General features: G+C 36.6%; 1 protein-coding gene and 1 long non-coding RNA gene across 2 annotated transcripts in view; one reads left to right on the forward strand and one right to left on the reverse strand.

The window, feature by feature from the left end:
- The window catches only part of LOC138697690 (uncharacterized), a 420,021-nt gene that overhangs the window by 383,719 nt on the left and 16,567 nt on the right, over positions 1 to 19,735 (reverse strand). The gene's annotated exons all lie outside the window — the stretch shown is intronic.
- The window catches only part of LOC138697684 (mucin-2-like), a 215,654-nt gene that overhangs the window by 96,769 nt on the left and 99,150 nt on the right, over positions 1 to 19,735 (forward strand). Inside the window, exon 3 of the mRNA XM_069823143.1 lies at positions 2,528 to 2,748. Coding sequence (XP_069679244.1) covers positions 2,528 to 2,748 — 221 coding nt within the window. The remainder of the gene's footprint in view (positions 1 to 2,527; positions 2,749 to 19,735) is intronic.

Raw genomic sequence — 19,735 nt, forward strand, 5'->3', positions numbered from 1 at the left:
TCAGAATTCATGGAACTATTACTTTAGAAGTGAGAGAAGATCAGATACACCCAACACTCATATATACAATCTCTTCTAAAACAGAGCTATGGTTCCGCCATATCCAGTCAGAAAGAAACAGATACTGTCGTGTCTAGCATTGCAGAACTATTTCAAAATAACAGTAATTAAGGATCACTGTTTTAAATGGGGGTTGTAATATCTTCCTAGAATTCATTTCGCTTCGTCTCTTAAATGAATACCATAATTTTCAGGAAACACTAAAGAAGACATTCCAGGTAAGCTTATCGTGCTTCTGGAAAATGTATAGGCTACTCTTCTTATAAATTAATTAATTACGCGTGATGAGTTGTGTCACATCTGATGCGGAACTGTACAGCCAGTTAAGTTAATTATATTGGTATGTCAACAGTACTAACCTTCAAAGATCTGTGTATACCGTCTGTTTTTCTGGCATGGGAAATAAGTATTTAACATTGCCATAAGATATTTTATTTATTTATTTTGCTAATAATTGTAATATAAAATATATATAAACAGAAAACTTTAGCTCGCTCCTGAAAGAGTATAACTCGTGCTCAGGGGCGGATTCCTGAATTGAAATTAAGAAGTATATAATACAATTTGTCTTATGTCTACTACCCAATAATAATATATAAATTTAAATTTACAATTTTTCAATTTTTATAAAATCCATATATAACTTTTTTAATTTAATATTAGAACTATTAGAATTGAAGATTAGGATATTTAAATAGAAATTTGTCTTGCTCATCATTCTCGAAATAGCATTTGGTCGGCGTGGAAAGATTTCGTAACTTTGAGGAGCATACCGGTACATCATTGAAATATACAACATTAGAGATGTTTAATTGATACAAAAATACAAAACAAAACAGTATAATAGTTATCAAAATGTTCTGGTTCTATTATTAGATATTACCTATGGTGTCATAAATATAAAAAAATTCTCAAATACATTTTCATTTCTAAGAAACATAAAACATAACGTTAAATAAAGCGTTAATATTTTTTTTTTTTTTACTTGAGATTGTACATTTGATCTCAAAGATATGAAAAAAGAAATTCCTAGCCTTTTAATAAGGACCTAATAATTAAATACAGATTGGGGGACGGATTATTATACACTGAAAGGTAGAGATGATATTTTAAATAGGCTACTTGATTGTTTATACATATAGAACAGTTGCCAAAACAGATACAAGTTCAGTCTGGTATAAACAACTGTGATGATTCAAGGCTGTTTGACGTTCGACAGTTGACCACTCCCGATGTCTTGCAAGTTCGCTTAAGCAGCAGTCAACGACCGGGCAATACTGTCGTGCGGGTTTTCGGCTTTACGGGCGCTGTTGCTCTTGCTTTCTCGATCGTTGTTCAACTTTAGTGACAACGATGTCGCACCCTCAGTGCAGAATGTGTCAACCTAAAATTGCTAGTTTAGAGAAATTGATTTCTAAGTTTCAAATTATGAAATTTAAATACATATCAGGTTATCTGCTACCTGGAATGCGTGATACATAACAGCTAACTTGAATTTTATTTACTTTCATCATTTGAAACTTAAGTCATTTTCTCTAAACTAGCAACTTTGATCAGAAATGTATTAATGAATTATTCAGTCTATAACTTATCTTACATAAAACTCGACCATAAGTCTAGGAAAACATTTAAAATAATTATGGAAGTGTGGAGGGACGAACGTATCTTCATGTTCTAATTCATAAAACATTTATTTAGGAACACCTATTTCTTGACAAAGGGTTAAAGAATGTGATTACATAAATTATAATTAGACAGTTTACAGTTAAGTCATCCTATTACAAATCACATACATTTGAATCACAATGGGTTGATTACTTTAATACATGAGTTTACATTGTCGGAGTATTTTAGTTATATTGGTTAGGCAATTTAACATGATAGATGGCGCCTTGATGAATCGCGCCGTGGGCCTCTGGTTAAGAATGCATGTGAACTACAAACAGATGCCACCGAACTGAGGAGGCTGCAGAGGAACAGCACAGGAAGACGGAGGTGTGGACTCCTGTCAGAACTGGATGCTATGGCTGAATCGATACGACAGCAAATGCTTGTAAATTACGTATCATAGGCTATAAGTAGGATAAGAAGTTAAAACTAACCCTATGCGTGGAAACAGCAAATATACTATAAAGTGGGGTAAACTTGATCATAAAATAACTATTGATATCAGCCCTATTTGTGACTTAAAATAATAAAAACAGCACTTAAGAAATGGAGAATAAATAATGAACTTTAAAAATATGTTCAATGCATCTGACATATTTCAATTGTTTTTATTTAGTTTTATGGTCAAGTTTACCCCAGCGGTCAAGCTTACTCAAGTTTATTTTATGGAAAATAGTTCTTCCAGAGGAAATGGGGAGGAACTACGCCACGTAGTATTTCCTATACTATAGCTTTTCCCTAAAAAAATTGTGCTTCTCCGCTGATAAATCCTAAACGGAACGATTTCTTTATTGTGCAGCTGGTCGCAGCCCAGCAGTTGCAAAGAGATGACAGAGGCGCAGATCCAGCCGCCATCAACGCCCTTGAGCCCCTACACCATGAGCACCACCACCATCACACGCACATCGAGAAGCTGGACGTCAAGTGCGATAACAGGGGCATGGCCGTCACTGTGGACTTCAGCGGACCGTTCAGCGGCGTCGTGTACAGTAAGGGGCACTTCGACAACCCCAAGTGCAGGTAGGATTTTACGATCAACATTAAAACGGATTCTAAAGTGATGCTCACTGTGAGTTCCTCTGCCCATACCGCGTCTTGGCCCAAGCTCTAAAGCACTAATCTTCTACCCAGACGGCCCGGGTTCGATGCAATTCTTTATGGACAAAGGAGACGTTGTAGAGAGTTTTTTCGGGTACTCCCGTTTCCGTTTATCATTCCACGAAAACACTTTACATTTCATCTGTCATGTACAATAATTAAAAAGACGCTGGGGTGAAGTCTTGGAGGTAATATGGGTTTTCGATGTTGATATAGGAAGAATTGAAGGTTTCAGAGCCATAGTGGGTCAAGCGCCTTATATTAAAAACGGAGAAAACAAGGGTTAAAATGAAGTGAGTACTATAATTTAATTAAACATATAGAAAGTAATATAAAGTATGCACATTAAAACTAAATGATATATCAATCTTCATTAAACCACAGTATTCACTTAACTTTAACACTTGCTTTCTCCGTTTTTAATAAATGGTGCTTGGCTCACTATGGCTCTGAACCCTTCAATTAGGAGCTCTAGGCACTGGGGTTTAATCATGCACTCGTCTTAGGAGGGCTGAGGAGGGTGTTCCACCTGTCGGGTATCGGATTTATGAATGTCACTTAAGGCACCTGTCGCACTTAGACAATCATCGCATGTCGATGTTATTTAAGTAAAAGGGCTTATACCACAAAAGAAAGAATTTTTAGGAACAACAAAAATTAAATTATAATATATAATCCATAAATGCCGGAAGGCCGGAGGGAAAAAGACTTTTGGGGAGGCCGAGACGTAGATGGGAGGATAATGGCCAAATCGCAATATAGCGAACGTAGAAGCTCCGCCCACGACCCCTTCCACTTTTCCCCTACTAGCTCAACAGACACTCTACGTGATAGGTGAGTGTTGTGTCGAATGCACATTTAATTTGGGTGGGGATAACTTCCCCTACTGGCGTTCGCTATATTGCGATTTATCCAGGATAATATTAAAATAGATTTGAGGAAAGTGGAATATGATTGTAGAGACTGGATTAATATTGCTCAGGATTGAGACCGATGGCGGGCCATAAGTAAGTATTATTAGTTACCTTATATGAAGGAATGTAAACATAACTGTCAAAAATACATATTCATATTTCGTAATTAAATTTCAAATAATTACACTAATTACAGCAAAAAATCAAAACTAAAAAATTGAGGGTTAAGCCCTTTTACCTAATCACCAACGATGTGTAAGGAGCACAATGGACCAAAGCAAGACTAAGTGCACGGTTCCGGAACCCAAGTCAAGCCGAACTCTGCACATCATATTGAATGCACACTCATTTATGCTTTTATAAAAGTCCATCTTGTGATTCTAAAGAATTATTCCCGCCAAGGAAAACCGGGGTTTGTTCCGCGGCCTGAAGGGAAGTGGCGTCATTGTGCGTGTCACACAAGTTACAATGGTTCATAGGACAATTGCTAACAAAATTAGCATTCGGCAGAGGCTCACAGTTTTTTTACAGTAAGCATTTCATATTGTCATTTTGCGTTTCATCATTGATCCCGGAACGCGTGCCTATATTCGGTTCAGGGAAACATGTATTCTACGTCAAAGGTGATAGGAGATTCGTAGAAACCCTATAATTGCATCGAACGTTTAAGTGGCTGATGATTGTGTGGTTGTGATTATATGGCTTTGAATGTTTATGGGTTATGATATGTATGAAATAAATTAAAGATCATTATGTATGATATATTATTAAGAGTTATTTTATTTATAGACTTACGGTCTTACTAATAAACCGTATAGCCTATAGTTTTTATACATGCTGAGTTGGGACAGAAAACGTTACTAATAAACCGTGCATAAGCGATGGATGTATAAACATCCTGTAACTATACATGGGAATTCCTTTTCAGTAGTTGCGTATACACGAAACCCCATGTTTTTAAGTGTTGTATATAGAGAAAATAAATGCCGTCCCTCTAACAGCTGTTCGTACCGATTGTCATTTTATGATGATGGTTGCCTTGTAACCACAAAAGAGCAAACCAAAGCTCATAGAATAATCATCATCATCATCATCAACATTTCACGGCTTAAGCCATTTAGGCTCGTTCCGGTCTCATAGATTTCAATTAAAAAGTTGTATCCATCTCTTCTTTGGCCTACCAACACTTCTTCTACCCTCTGGATTATAATCTAAAATGATTTTTGGTATTCGGCCTGGTTTCATACTCTGAACATGCTCCTTCCAATTGTTCCTATATTGCTCTATTTTATCCATCAGTTTAAAAATATTTAATTCATTCCTGATATCTTCACTTTTTCTTTTATCCAAAAGTGTGCAACCAGCTACACTACGTAAAAACCTCATTTCAGCTGCTTCTATAGTTTTTTCTTCTTTCTTGGTTAAAGTCCAAAATTCTCTACCATACAGCAATATAGGCACAGCCATAACCTTATAGAATTTTAGTTTGGTTTCTCTTCTAGTGTATTTCAGGGATCTCTTTATTGTGCCACATATAAAATTAAATTTACTAAGTTTATTAAAAAGATCTTCCTTCTAAAAATAGGAGATATTACAGCCTAGATAGTTAAAATTATTTACTTGCTCAATATCATAGAATAATTAAAATAATATTGCTGCTATAGCAACTCTTTGACCATAATCGATCAGGCCCAGTTGTACTATCAATACTTAGCGCGGCACACTAACGCACACTATCGGATGTAATGGAGAACCTCATATATTCTATTATCTTTAGTAATAAAGTACTAACGAAACTATGGCGTAGTTGTGTAACAGTTGTAGGGCCTACTGTTATACACGACGTACGGTATGTAGTGATTATTAGTAAGGAATTTACACACGACTTATGAACGAGTTATTCGTTGTGTAAGTATAAGACAGTTAAACGTCTGTATACGAGTTTTTATTAGCAAGACCGCTAGAGCATTACAGAAATGGTAACGGATATTTTTTCCCAAATAGGTGCTCACTTAAACGTTTTACGTTAAACAATGGATTCTGTAGATGGGCAGGAGAAATTGAAAAACAATATAACAAACCACACAATAGGATGCAAAAATACTTAAACTCAGGGTATATATTCGGGGTAGCCTACGTTCGGTGAGAGAAGCAAAGAATTTAAGGAAATACGTGTCGTCTGTTACAACAAAGCTGTTTCACAACGCGTGGTGGATTTGAGATTAAGACAGACCGACAGATCTAAGCCCTTAAATGTAGGACAATGAGTATTTTGAAATACGACGAAATTTTGCACACCATAACAATAAACAGGCCTACTGTTTTTTTTTTACTTAGTTATTTAACGACGCTGTATCAACTACGAGGTTATTTAGCGTCGATGTGATAGGTGATAGCGGATCGTATTTGGCGAGATGAGGCCGACAATTCGCCATAGATTACCTGACATTCGTCTTAAGGTTGGGGAATTCCTCGGAAAAACCCAACAAGATAATTATCCCAAGCGGGGACCAAACTCCGCAACTCCGGATCGGCAGGCAAGCGACTCAGCCGACTGTTGGAAAATAACAGAGAGTAACGCAACTGTTCACTTGGGTCTAATTTTACTGATGTGCATGACATTTAATGATATTTATGCTCGACCATGCTGAAATGTAGTAATTATACACCTGGTAGCAGCCCTTTAATGGGCCTCATTAAAGTACACCTATTCATTAAAGTTCAGATTTTCCACCAATCAGAAAACACCATTGTAGCAATATGAAAGCGCAAGTATCGATTATTCTCGGACATGCAATCGAAAGACAACTAGCGAAACGTCACGGAGGCTGGAAATCCAATACTGTCGCAGAAGGTTATGTTCTGTTACTATAATAATTAGCGTTAATTGTAAATAATATTCAAATAAATTCAATTTGTCATCTCGTTTTTCAATGTCTAAATCAATTTCCAGGTTATATCAAGATTAATGTTCATTTTACTCTCTAGATTATATCAAGGTCAATGACATTTGTTCCTCGGAAAAAAATCAATACTTTCGCTTCTGCGCACATCTCACAATTTACGAGATATTGCACAAGGTCACTTCCGCTCCCCAGTCAGATAAGAATAATATGAATACTTATGAATAATTTCAAGTTAGAAATATGGTCGAGCATAAAAAGTCGTATGAAACTTGCCTATAATGGTAATTAAGACGCTCGTATGAAAATTATGAAACTCGCTTGCGCTCGTTTCATAAACATACTCGCGTCTTAATTACTACCATTATAGGCTCATTGCATAATGTACTATTTTAACACATCTCTCATTACTGAACATACAATATCTCTCACTGATATCAGTCTTCCAAGTCGTTACTTAAGCCAAATTGGCAGATGCGTACCGCCTACTCTTTTTCAACTGACATTAACAAGCAGCTCTTTGGCGCGAAATGTCACTGACCTAGAATCATCAATTTACATGCACAAATGGTGTGGGAGGGACAACAGATCACGAAGGCTATAACTGCATCTCCTTCCGGGTTGCACAGTGCAGATTACACTACTGTTCATGGGAAAGACTTAGCTATGTGGTATGCATGTTGTGGTTGAACATTTCATTTAAACTGATCGTTGTTCGCTCTACCTTTGAGGCGTCTACTGCTAATATTATGATAATTATTCATTACAAATCACTTTTAAGGAAACCAGAGGTTCACTGCTGCCCTCACTTAAGCCCGCCATAGGTCTCTTTCCTGAGCAAGATTAATCCAGTCTCCCTCAAATCCATTTTATATTAAGCTCCCATCTATGTCTCGGTCTCCTCAAAGGTCTTTTTTCCCCTCTTCCAACTAACACACTATATGTATTTCTGGATTCACCTTTACGTGCTACATGCCCTGCCAATCTCAAACGTCTGGATTTAATGTTACTAATTATTTTAGCAAGTAAAGCGATAAGTTTGGAAGTAAACTCCGAAAATACGAAGTATATGACTGTCTCGTGACCAGAATATTGTACGAAATGGAAATACAAAAATTGGAGATTTATCTTTCGAAGGGGTGGAAAAATTCTTGGAGCAACAGTAACAAATATAAATGGCACTCGGGAGGAAATTAAACGCAGAATAAATGTGCGAAATGCGTGCTATTATTCGAATGAAAAGCTTTTCTCATCTAGTCTGCTGTCAAAAAATCTGAAAGTTACAATTTATAGAACAGTTATATTACCGGTTGTTCTGTATCGTTGTGAAACTTGGACTCTCACTCTGAGAAAGGTACAGAGGTTAAGGTGTTGAAGAATAAGGTGCTTAGGAAAATATTTAGGGCTAAGAGGGATGAAGTTACAGGAGAATGGAGAAAGTTACACAACGCAGAACTGTATGCATTTTATTCTTCACCTGACATAATTAGGAACATTAAATCCAGACGTTTGAGATGAGCAGGGCATGTAGCACGTATGCATATAGAGTGTTAGTTGGGAGGCCGGAGGGAAAAAAGACCTTTGAGGAGGCCGAGACGTAGATGGGAGGATAATATTAAAATGGATTTGAGGGAGATGGGATATGATGATAGAGAATGGATTAATCTTGCACAGGATAGGGACCGAACGCGGGCTTATGTGGGGGGGGGGGCAATGAACCTCCGGGTTCATTAAGTAAAGTAAATATGTTAGCTGAAAAATACAATGCGTGCAGTTCTGCGTTATGCAACTTTCTCCATTCTCCTGTAACTTCATCCCTCTTAGCCTCAAATATTTTCCTAAGCACCTTATTCTCTAACACTTTAACCTCTATATCTCTCTCAGAGTGAGAGTCCAAGTTTCACAACCGTACAGAACAACCGGTAATATAACTGTTATATAAATTCTAACTTTCAGCTTTTTTGAGATCAGACTGGATGACAAAAGCTTCTCAACCGAATAATAGCAGGCATTTCCCATATTCTCCGTTTAATTTCCTCTCCAGTGTAATTTATATTTGTTACTGTTGCTCCAACGTATTTTTTATAATAATAATATTAATAATAATAATAATAATAATAATAATAATAATAATAATAATAATAATGTTGTTTGTGTAATGGGTACCTGCAATATTGATCTGGCTATGCAACATGATGTTTTAATTTTGCCACAACTGACAATAATATTCACCCATTTCAATAGTCCCTCGATCGTATACGAGTACAATGAGTTGGAATTCTTCTAATGTAGCCTGTTTTTCTATTATTTGTGCATTTCGAACTGGCGGCTCAAGGGCAAGCAATGGACTGTATTTTCCACGTGTGCTCACTCCTAACCTGGACCATTCTCCTCAATTAAAGTCAGCTGGGACAGCAGGAATTACCAGTTCTTCAGTTCACAGTTTTCAATTCAGTGACTCGTGTGCAGTTTGTACGTTTGTACATGATCTTGATTCACCAGTTCGAAATGCACAGATAATATGATGTAGGACATGGAGGTAGAGCTACCTGCTTTCTTAACCACAATACTAGAATAAGGTGGTGTGATCGGTACCACGCTACCTTTTTTTTTTACCCGGTACCTACTGAATTTCATAGGAAGCTAACTGGACGTAGGGAACATTCTGGAAGTTTTGACAAAGTAATAATCCTTCCACCACTCGAATTCAGTCAGAGACCTTCCAAACCGTAGCCACTTGCTCTACAACTGAACTACGTGACTGTACTATGAGGGTAAATACAGGGTGTTTCCGAGGTGGTGTTACAAACTTTCAGGGATAATGGCGAAGGTCACATGTATCAATTTGAGATAAGGAACCCTGGTCCGGAAATGACCGAGTCGAAAGTTACAAGCAAAAATAGTTCTGTGGAAATGAAATCATTTTATTCCTCTGTACACCTTATTTATGTGTATTTATCTGTACATCTTACACATATTGCATTCATCTGACGTTTACGTTGTCTACTTACAGTATTCCATTCAATGCGCTGTCTGAGGGATGGGGACAGGAAACTACACTAAAGCAATGCAGATAGCGTAATGTGTAATTTTTTTTTTTTATTTTATTGGGTTATTTTACGACGCTGTATCAACATCTAGGTTATGTAGCGTCTGAATGAAATGAAGGTGATAATGCCGGTGAAATGAGTCCGGGGTCCAGCACCGAAAGTTACCCAGAATTTGCTCGCATTGGGTTGAGGGAAAACCCCGGAAAAAACCTCAACCAGGTAACTTGCCCCGACCGGGATTCGAACCCGGGCCATCTGGTTTCGGTGGCCAGACGCTCTGACCGTTACTCCACAGATGTGGACGTAATGTGTAAAGGACATGGTCGGTCCTGATATGCACGCCTGTAGACAGCAGTGTACGTGTACAAGTTGCAGTGTCCAGTCGATCAGTCCTAGTGAAATGGAGGAACACGAGAGCGGAATAAGCAGACCTGATTTTCGAATACGGATGAGCCAATGGGAACAGTAGACAAGTACTCATGTAGGAGACATCTGGCCCATACCATTTTTCCACGGCTGTTCCATAAGTTAAGGGAAGGAGGGCACGTGGTGCCAAATTACAATTCCATTTCCACACAACTATTTTTGCTTTTAACTTTCGACTCAGTCATTTCCGGACCATGGTTCCTTATCTCAAATTGATACACGTGCCCTTCGCCATCATCCCTGAAAGTTTGTAACACCACCTCGGAAACACTCTGTATAAAATGTCTGTGTTTAAAAATTGGGTTAAAATTGAAAACTTACAATAATTGTGTCTTAACGACATAACAAGATATACTCGTAAATTGAACAGAACAGCCGATTTACTGTACTGTTTCGTTATGGATACTACTGGGTGTTCATTTCAAAGTGTCATGAGGTCACTGTTGATGAGTCACCGATTTGAAGCGAGTTTCAGCTTTTATGTCAGAGAAGTTGCCTACTAATCAAGGCGTTAAATCTGAACTTGAGAACGTGTACGGTATAACTTGAACGTCGTAGCAACAGATGGCGGTCTGTACGGTCTGTGTGCTACCATAACCTCTTTCGAACTGTGTTTTCCGCGGCCAAGTCGTACGCAGGGTATTTGTTATCATCGGTTGCGTACGGCAACATTCCATAACACAAATCAAATGCTCCGTGTCCGTGTTGACCGTCGAAGTTAATGCCAACAAATACGCATGTAATCGTCTTATCCCTCTCCCCATATCTCGACAGTAAGAAAAAAACTCACCTCAGTACGTTTCGAAACAGTTCACATTCCTGCCACTACCGGCGTTACCGCACATATCGGTAAGTATTCTTCAGAATAAACGCCGTACTTGGTAGGTAACTTCTCTGGCACATAGGTAATACACCTCTGCGGAAGTGTAGGAAGATTGAATTCTCTAGGCTCATCGGCTAGCCACATGACGCATACAGCGAGCCATGACACACTTTGAACTGAACACCCAGTACTGTACTTCACTTTTCCTTTTCATCTTATCATTTCTTCGTTTAGACAAAAGTTCCTATATCTACGTAACAGCTCGTTTGTCTACTTGCAAATGAAGTTATACTTTTTCAAGACCTTACGCGAAATCACGATAATATGCATGTTTTATAACACGTTACGGTTTTCTAAGCTATCTGGTAACTCTCGTCTGGATAGGAAGTCGTAGCCCAGGGCCAAGCAGCAATTCGCAGTGAACCTGCTGTCAGCTCGTGAGGAAGAGAAATGTTTCAACGCTTAAGCGTGCCCGCCTCGTTAAGCATGTTGCGGGACGGAAGCCATCCGACGATTAGTTCGAGCAGGCCTTGGCTTTGATTTCTCATTTATTTCTTTCGACTGTTAGTGTATTGGCTTATTCAGTGCAGTAGGCTAAATATGGTCACTATACTTCTTTGCCATTGAATTTCACTTAACTGCCCATTCTTTAGCTTTGTAAAGCCATTGTGTTGCGGTTTCAATTAGGTGACTACCATACAATAGCTTCGCACATCCTTCAAGTAATGTAATTCCTTTAGCGCAATTGCTGGTTAGTGCCTATTATGCTGATTTATTATTACAACCAACAATAGTATTGAAAGATAGACACGAGTTCAGAGTAAGAAACGGTCATTTTGAACAAAACAGAATGACAAAATCGTATTACATATAGGCTAACACCGTGGATAATGCAGCTGTTTTTGACGTAGCACTACAGTCTAGTATATACAGTCACGAAGCTTGGGATGATTTTTTACATTTCTCGCGATAATTGCTAGCCGCTTGAAGCGCTGTGAGTACCAGGAACAGTAGACTGTGCCACTGCCATCGTGATCTAATACAGCCCGTAAGGCAGACCATGTGTCTCGCTTAACCCGATCACGAAGGGCGGCGTTTCAACCATATAAATTCGTTGGAATGCATAAAGAGTAACATATATTTCTCTAAAATGTAATGTAATTGCATTAATCAAATTTAAAACAATGATTATGAGACACTTCAGACATAATTCACTTGCGAGTTAAGGTGTAATATTATTTTTGGTGTGAAAATTACCTGCCTTTATTTTGATTAAATATTGCGAAATTCTTGTACATTTATGCACGATTCAATAATTTTCAGTCGCACTGCACGGATATTTAGATATGTTGAAATTATAGGTTATGTTTACTGTACCAGTTACCTCTTTCTGTCTAATTTTATAGTGGTCTCCAATGCCCTACCATTAGGCTACATATGTAGGCCTATGTTATGTCATATGGAAATTATAGGTTATGTTTACTTTATTTAAGTTATATGCTTTTTTTTATTAAACCTCAAAATAGCTTCCATTCTGAACTTAAAATGTTGATTCGAACAGATTATGTTAACACGTTAAAATAACACAGTTTTGTAATTATGTCTGCAACATATTATGCAACAAGAAGTAAACGGAACTTATGGACACATTACACTAAATAAAACTTAGCAATGATATGCAATAAAGTTATAATATATTTCACTGAGCTTCATACACCCGAACATACATTACGGCTGGTCTAGATCGAAAAGGCATTGACAGTGCCGTATTTCGCAATGATGTGAAAAGTTGTGTAAATTGTGAAATGTTCGTTATCGGTTGTAATAACTGTAATTGACTAAAATACAATAATTTGAATAATAATAATAATAATAATAATAATAATAATAATAATAATAATAATATGGGACAAGGAGACGTTTGTAGTACTATGAATTGTAACAAAAAGAGGTCAGAGGTATCCTTCTTCCGAAATAACCAGGAAGGTTATTTTATATTATAAAATATATATTTTATGAAAATAATGTATAAACCTTATGTAGAGAGGTGTAAAAATTATTAGAATAATCTTAATTTTAAAGGTTTTTTAATAGTTCCTTCACAAATATTAATTGAATTGATGGATATTGGTATTTATTACTATACTGATGTAGGATATATTTAGTACTAACAATGCCGGAAAGCATTGTTGTACATTGGTATTTTTCTTATTTTACGATTGTTATGGGAATTCAGAAATTATTATATTATGTTGGCGGAATTGGAAACATAAAAAATTATAAGCACAAAACAGATGTATACGTTCATTTGAACCTTCACAACAATGTAAACGCAAAGAACAATTTTTTTAAAGCATTTCTTAATTAATTTTTGATGTTTCCAATTCCGCCAACATAATATAATAATTTCTGAATTCCCATAACAATTGTAAAATAAGAAAAATACCAATGTAGAACAATGCTTTCCGGCATTGTTAGTAGTAAATATATCCTACATCAGTATAGTAATATAATATACCAATATTCATAAATTCAATTAATATTTGTGAAGGAACTATTAAAAAAACCTTTAAAATTAAGATTATTCTAATAATTTTCACACCTCTGTATTTCATATTTCAATAGTGGAAGGAACGTGTTAATTTTTTCAAAAGAACACGATATCGAAAGTACAATACATTTTATCGTCTGCTAGGGAAAGGGTCTGTGATGAGGCGATAGTAGCGACCCTGGTGGTTAGCAACTACCTATGAATGCATACTTATAAAGTATTGAGCTTCGTGACTGTATATACTAGACTGTGGTCGCACTACATCTTTGAATTCGGCACGATAGGTCACCGACCACTCGGTAACGATCTCCAAAAAAAGTGTTATATACTCGTAGAACCGCTTGTAACTTCTGAATAAATCAACGTAGCGAAACGAGAGATATAATACCTGTAGATGAAGGTGTTACGCAATAGCAATCATCCGCAAGAATCCAATCGAACCCTCAAGGCCGACGGGACAGGTGGGCAAAACATGCCTCCAAGACTGCGTTCCGACAGCCATTTTATACGCCTAACCCCTTGACATCTAAACCAATCCGGATGTTTGAGGTGTCGATCGGTCCAGCACGACAAGATCGACTAAATAAATAAGGAACAAAATGATCCGAGGTAAATTGAACCTTCAACCATTAAAAAGGTAGTTGTTAAAATTTGTGAATTTCCAAAATACTTCCAAATTTAAACGTTGAGAGAATGAAAAAGTGGAGACGATCACAACAGAAGAAGATGAATCAAACAAGCCCAAGATTACCGCTGCATAGTACAAGAGACGGCAGAGAGAACGCAAGAGAGCTTCGTGGACTCTGTGGCTGTAGAACAGTGAGACGTGCCATCGCAGCCGTCTACATCGGCTCAAGCAGTGAATCCGAGTACTGTTAAGACTGGTCCACAATAAACCGGGAACAACCAGAACGAGACCGGAAAGCGGAGGATGTGAATGTGAAGATATTTTATTCACAATAAACGGAGAACGAAAACGACTATGCATATCGATATGTATGTCAATAACGATATAAAAAGTCGATATTTCGCCTTCTGATGTCATCTGTGTATAACTGACCAATGGCGTTTTCTCATGAGTACAAGCCAGCCACCATAGACACAGGTTAACCAACTTCTAAATTTATGACACGGAATATTTAAGAATTCAATTCACGTGATAACATGGTCTCACATACACGTTTTTCTTCACTGAGAAAACAGTGACAGGAACAAATTAGCTATTTGACTATGCTGGAAAATTACGCTGTGCCTCAATTACTTCTTGAAACCATTTTCCAGCAAGACGGGGCCTCACCTCACTATGAGGTCCAGGTGCGAAATTTTTGGATCAGTTCCCCGGTCGGTGGATTGGAAGAGGGACTGAACCACTCGCGTGGTCTCCACGCTCCCCAGATATGTCCCCACTGGAATTTTTTCTATTTGGCTTTTGTGAAGACCGAGTGTACAACACTCCTGTGCAGAACTTAGATCATTCGCGACTAAAGATTCATCAAGCCATTGCCAACGTCACACCGCAAATGTTGCTGAATATCTGGATGGAGGTGGAGTATAGGTTGGACATCTGCCGGGTCACTGTTGAAATTATTTGAAATGTATCGTAAATGGCATGACTTTCTCTATCAGACAATATCAGTTTTCTTCATTAAGTACAGTACATATTCTCTTAAAATGTTAAACTTATAGGCCGGACACGGTCGTATTATGCCTTTACGCTAATATATGATCATCCTAAGTAAGTTGTATAACAAGGTTCAACTTTTCGAGTATATCTATCACCAAGAAAATCATGGTGGTAGCTTGAAACATTTAAGAGATACTTTGTAAGCATTTCAGATTTCATGATTATTTTGTTACTACAAAAAATGTATATTAATATCTCCCCATTAAATAGTATATTGAAAGGGTATATAGGGTGTAAAAAAATAGTGGTGACAGAGCATAAATTACTGAATAAAAAAGTCTAATAAAATTTTTCTGTAACTTTTGTGGTTTCCCTAGAAAAAAATGTTATCTGTGAGTCTAATGTTTTTGGAAATTATAGTAAACCGTCATTATTTACTTCGGTCCGCTACGTACATTGCAACTGTGGTGACATCCTTATTTACAAATCAGGGTACTCTCTATTGTGGTGGTATTAGTTTATGTTGGACAAAAGGTCATTGGTAATGACGTTCACATTTACCCGATCAGTAAATATTAGACTACCATCAATCCTAAATACATGATATTTTAGGAATTAAAAACATAAATAGAAGAAAAAAAAAACGAAATTTCACTACGCATCATGTTTAGTAGACCGAGATGCAGTCTGTATAATTTTGGTAGTTTATAGGTTCGTTCCAACAAACGGTTCATGGATCAGTTCATATACGGTTCCTGTACCATCTTATGCGCATGCGCTAGTTGAGCATCTGCTACGGGATTAAAACTGGACTGGACGCTGTTGGAACGCTTTCGCGGATCGTTATGTAATAAATCCAGAGATGCTACAACTGTGATCATCTTTGCTAAGAATGGGAAGCTTAATTATTATCGTTTCGCAGCTAATTCTAATTGCAGAAAATAGAATTTCGATCATTTTCAATAAAAAGATGACAAAAAATATGAAAGGCAAGAATTCCACTAATTCAATGTCGTGTACTGCGGGATTTTCATCTAAAATTAGTTCTGTTTTAATTATTAATTTATGTACGTTATTTATTATACTTTTAATCAAAGCTGCATGTTGAAATTGTAATGAGCTATTTCAATATCCAAATAGTTTCCATTCCCTTTCTTTTTGGCGAAAATTTAAATTAAATCTCTAGTTTTCATCTTAACCTCACTGATGTGAACAGTCGATCATGTCTTTCTTCAGTATCCAAGAAACGTTGGTGAGATAATGCGCATGCGCGTCTCGCGTACTCTTCCATACATGCCTCAATCTGCTGACTACTTCTGACCGTTCCGAACCCGTGTCAAAAGTTTGTTGGAACGCCCGACTGCAATTCATGTTTCCGGTTCACGACTGGTTCGGATTGTTTGGTCAGTGGCGGCTCCTGCGTATTTCTTAAGAGGAGGAAAGAAGGTAACAGGATGAAATGACACCTTCTTGAATGAAACATGCTACAAATTAGCCAACATGCATACATGTAAGACCAGGTAGTGTTGGGGTTGGTCTTTCCTTCCATATAGCAATAATCTGTTCTTGTAAACTGAGTTTCCTAATTTTTCCAAAATATATAATGTTTTCATTTCCATTCATTGTTGAATAATTGCACAAATTAACAATTACAAGGAAATTCACACCTCAGCATTTTTCGAGCACACTACAGCATCACACGTGTTGGAAGACACTATAGCTACTAACACGTAATCGGAACCGCGGAAATGGGCATGGGAAAGAATCTAATGAAAGCGAGAACACTGCACCCACCCACGTGGTCTGTGTTGCCACATGTACATTTTACAAATTCAGTATCACATGCTTTTGAAGAATATCAGTTCTTGTAAAGTCATACTACCATTATTGTTCAAAGTTGCCGGTGTCCAATTTTTTATGTTAAAAATAATGTAGTTTGGAGTACCTACTTACTTTCAATTTCAAATATATTTGTATAAAACTGACAACTTGGCTGTTGCCCTGTCTAGTACACAATGAACGGAAGTGAATTTCAGGGGCCAAAAAGATCTGCGATACTAATGTAGAACTACTTCCTCTTTGTTTTATATAAACACGACTTTAACTTTCAAATATCCTTGAAAGTTTCAAACCATGAATAGTAGCCTATATAAAGTGCAATGAATAATTTTTTTTTATTTATAATTAAAAAAAAAAAGTTTATATGGTGTCTTTCATAGCTTTGCGTTAAAACTGTTTTTATTGTGCCTCCTCCTAGTTATGTTATAGTCTGGTTGAATGCAAGATCGTTAGATGGCAGCGGTAGCGAACTTGCTGCACGACCAGTCGGTTTCTATTTCCCTCCCATGCACTGATTCAGAGGAGGATCTCCTCCCTATCCGTTCATTTACTTGCTTTAAAACTCTGCTTCTTTCTCTGGCCGCTAGTGCGCTGTTGTCTATGTGTGCTAACTGCAGTAAAGGAGGAATGGATTGGCTTTCCTCCACACAAACAATCTCGCATCTTTCTCACAGTTTTCTAGCAGCACATGAGCGGGCATCGTTTAAAACTCGATCAACCGAGGTTTTCTTATAGCTGTGAACTTAAAAATTATCGAATCTTCCTTGAATTTCAAGGCACATATTTTATTTGGTATTTACTTTCAAAAGAAGAAAATGTGAGGAGGACGTTCCTCCCTTCCCTCCCCCGAGGAACCACCACTGGTGTTGGTACGCTTTTTCTGTACTGCGCATGCTCACGATAGTTACGAACGGTTCCTGACTGTTCTTGGAACGAACCTTATATCGTTCACACCCTGTATATATTAACAGCGAGAAAAACACACACAAACTAAAATACCGACATCCTTCTTGATCATTAAGTTACCTAACTACATTCATGCCTCTTATGATATCAATGTTTTTGTAATAAGCAATAAAGCAATCCGAGAGTTTCATTATGAGAAAAATAAGGACAACCTGGATGATGAAGATTTTTATATTTATTGTACTCGTGACATTTACATGATAATATGCCATTCATTACATTCCCAACAAGAGTCTGCAACTTTCGGTTACTCATAATCAGGGAAAGGATTTATATGTAAATACATATTTACTTATAAAGCTAATATAATTTATATTTTGCATTATCTTTATGTTTCACAATGTGTAGGGTTGAAAAATCCTACTTTTATTTTCCATATTTTTCCATATTTTAGAGTTTAGTACATATTTTCGTTAATTTCCATATATTTTCCATATTTCATATAAAACAGTCCATATTATATTAGGTTTAACAATAAAACAAAACAAAATTCCATTAACTTTTAAAAATACATTTCAACAATAGAGATTTAAACACATGTTCAGTAATCCCTTTAACATCAGAGTTATTTGAAAATTAGCAGTCCTATCAACAATGGGAAAGTAAGTTACAAAACTGTATTAATTTAATTTAAAATTTTTAACAGACTTCAGTTGTGCAGCTCAACAGTTAAATGCCAGTCAGAGTACACATAGGTATTGAATTATGTACCAGTTACTTCTTGTGACGTCGAACGCTCTTTTAGTCAGTATAAATCTATCCTCAGAGACAATAGAAGAAGATTCACTTTTCAGCACTTGAAAGAAATGTTTGTAACCTATTGTTATGGTAACAGACAATAAAAATTGTGTTTTGTTGAAACTACATTGGAAGATAAGGTACGTCCATTATATTTTTTGTTTAGTTTGATTAAAATGTACCAATATTTAACGTACATAGTCATTTTTTTATAATTTTAAGTCCATATTTAATTCCATATTTTGGTAAAAATCCATATTTAATTCCATATTTTGGTAAAAATAACTACATATATATTTACATATTTCATATATTTTTAGTCCATATAAATCCGTTCCCTGCTCATAATGAATATATAAAGCCGCGATGGAGATTTGTTTTATAATTTTTCACTGCCAAAAACATGTTCTGTTGCCTCACAGACACGGGACAATGTTTTAATAGTTTTGAAGGCAGAAGTGGTACTGGCAGCCTCGTTTCCTTATAATTCTAGCAGAGTGTGGTTACGTAACGTAACATCGTTCTTGCCGTCGTACAATGGTCATCAACATTATACACAGCAGCATCTGTACGAGTAGGCGTGAGTTGATAGATACATGAAAGTTCTTTTTTTACCGTTAGAGTAGTAGTAGTTGTTAACCAGCGAGGATGAAAGTATGGGAAATAATACAATGAGTTGCATAAAGCTGGACGCCACAACATCCAGCTTTTGACTCCGTTTATAAATATTGTGTAATCGATAGGTTATAAAGCGTGCAATCACTAAACTTTCCACTCTTATCCATTGCATCAGTAAATTAGCAGCAAATGCGGCCCGTTTAAAAACTAATTATACAATCTGATTACATACATTAGGCCTATTTTCACATTTAAAAGGTCCTTCTATATTGTAGTCATCTTATTTTCGTCCTGTAATATCTTGTTTTTAACCTGGACTTGCTTCCAAAATGATTATTATTGTTATTATTATTATTATTATTATTATTATTATTATTATTATTATTATTATTATTATTATTATTGATCAGATTTTTTGTATTCGACAGAATTGGAGAAAAAATGGGAGTATAAGGGT

This window comes from Periplaneta americana, chromosome 4 (genome assembly GCF_040183065.1).
Source record: "Periplaneta americana isolate PAMFEO1 chromosome 4, P.americana_PAMFEO1_priV1, whole genome shotgun sequence".
Taxonomy (NCBI): Eukaryota; Metazoa; Arthropoda; class Insecta; order Blattodea; family Blattidae; genus Periplaneta; species Periplaneta americana.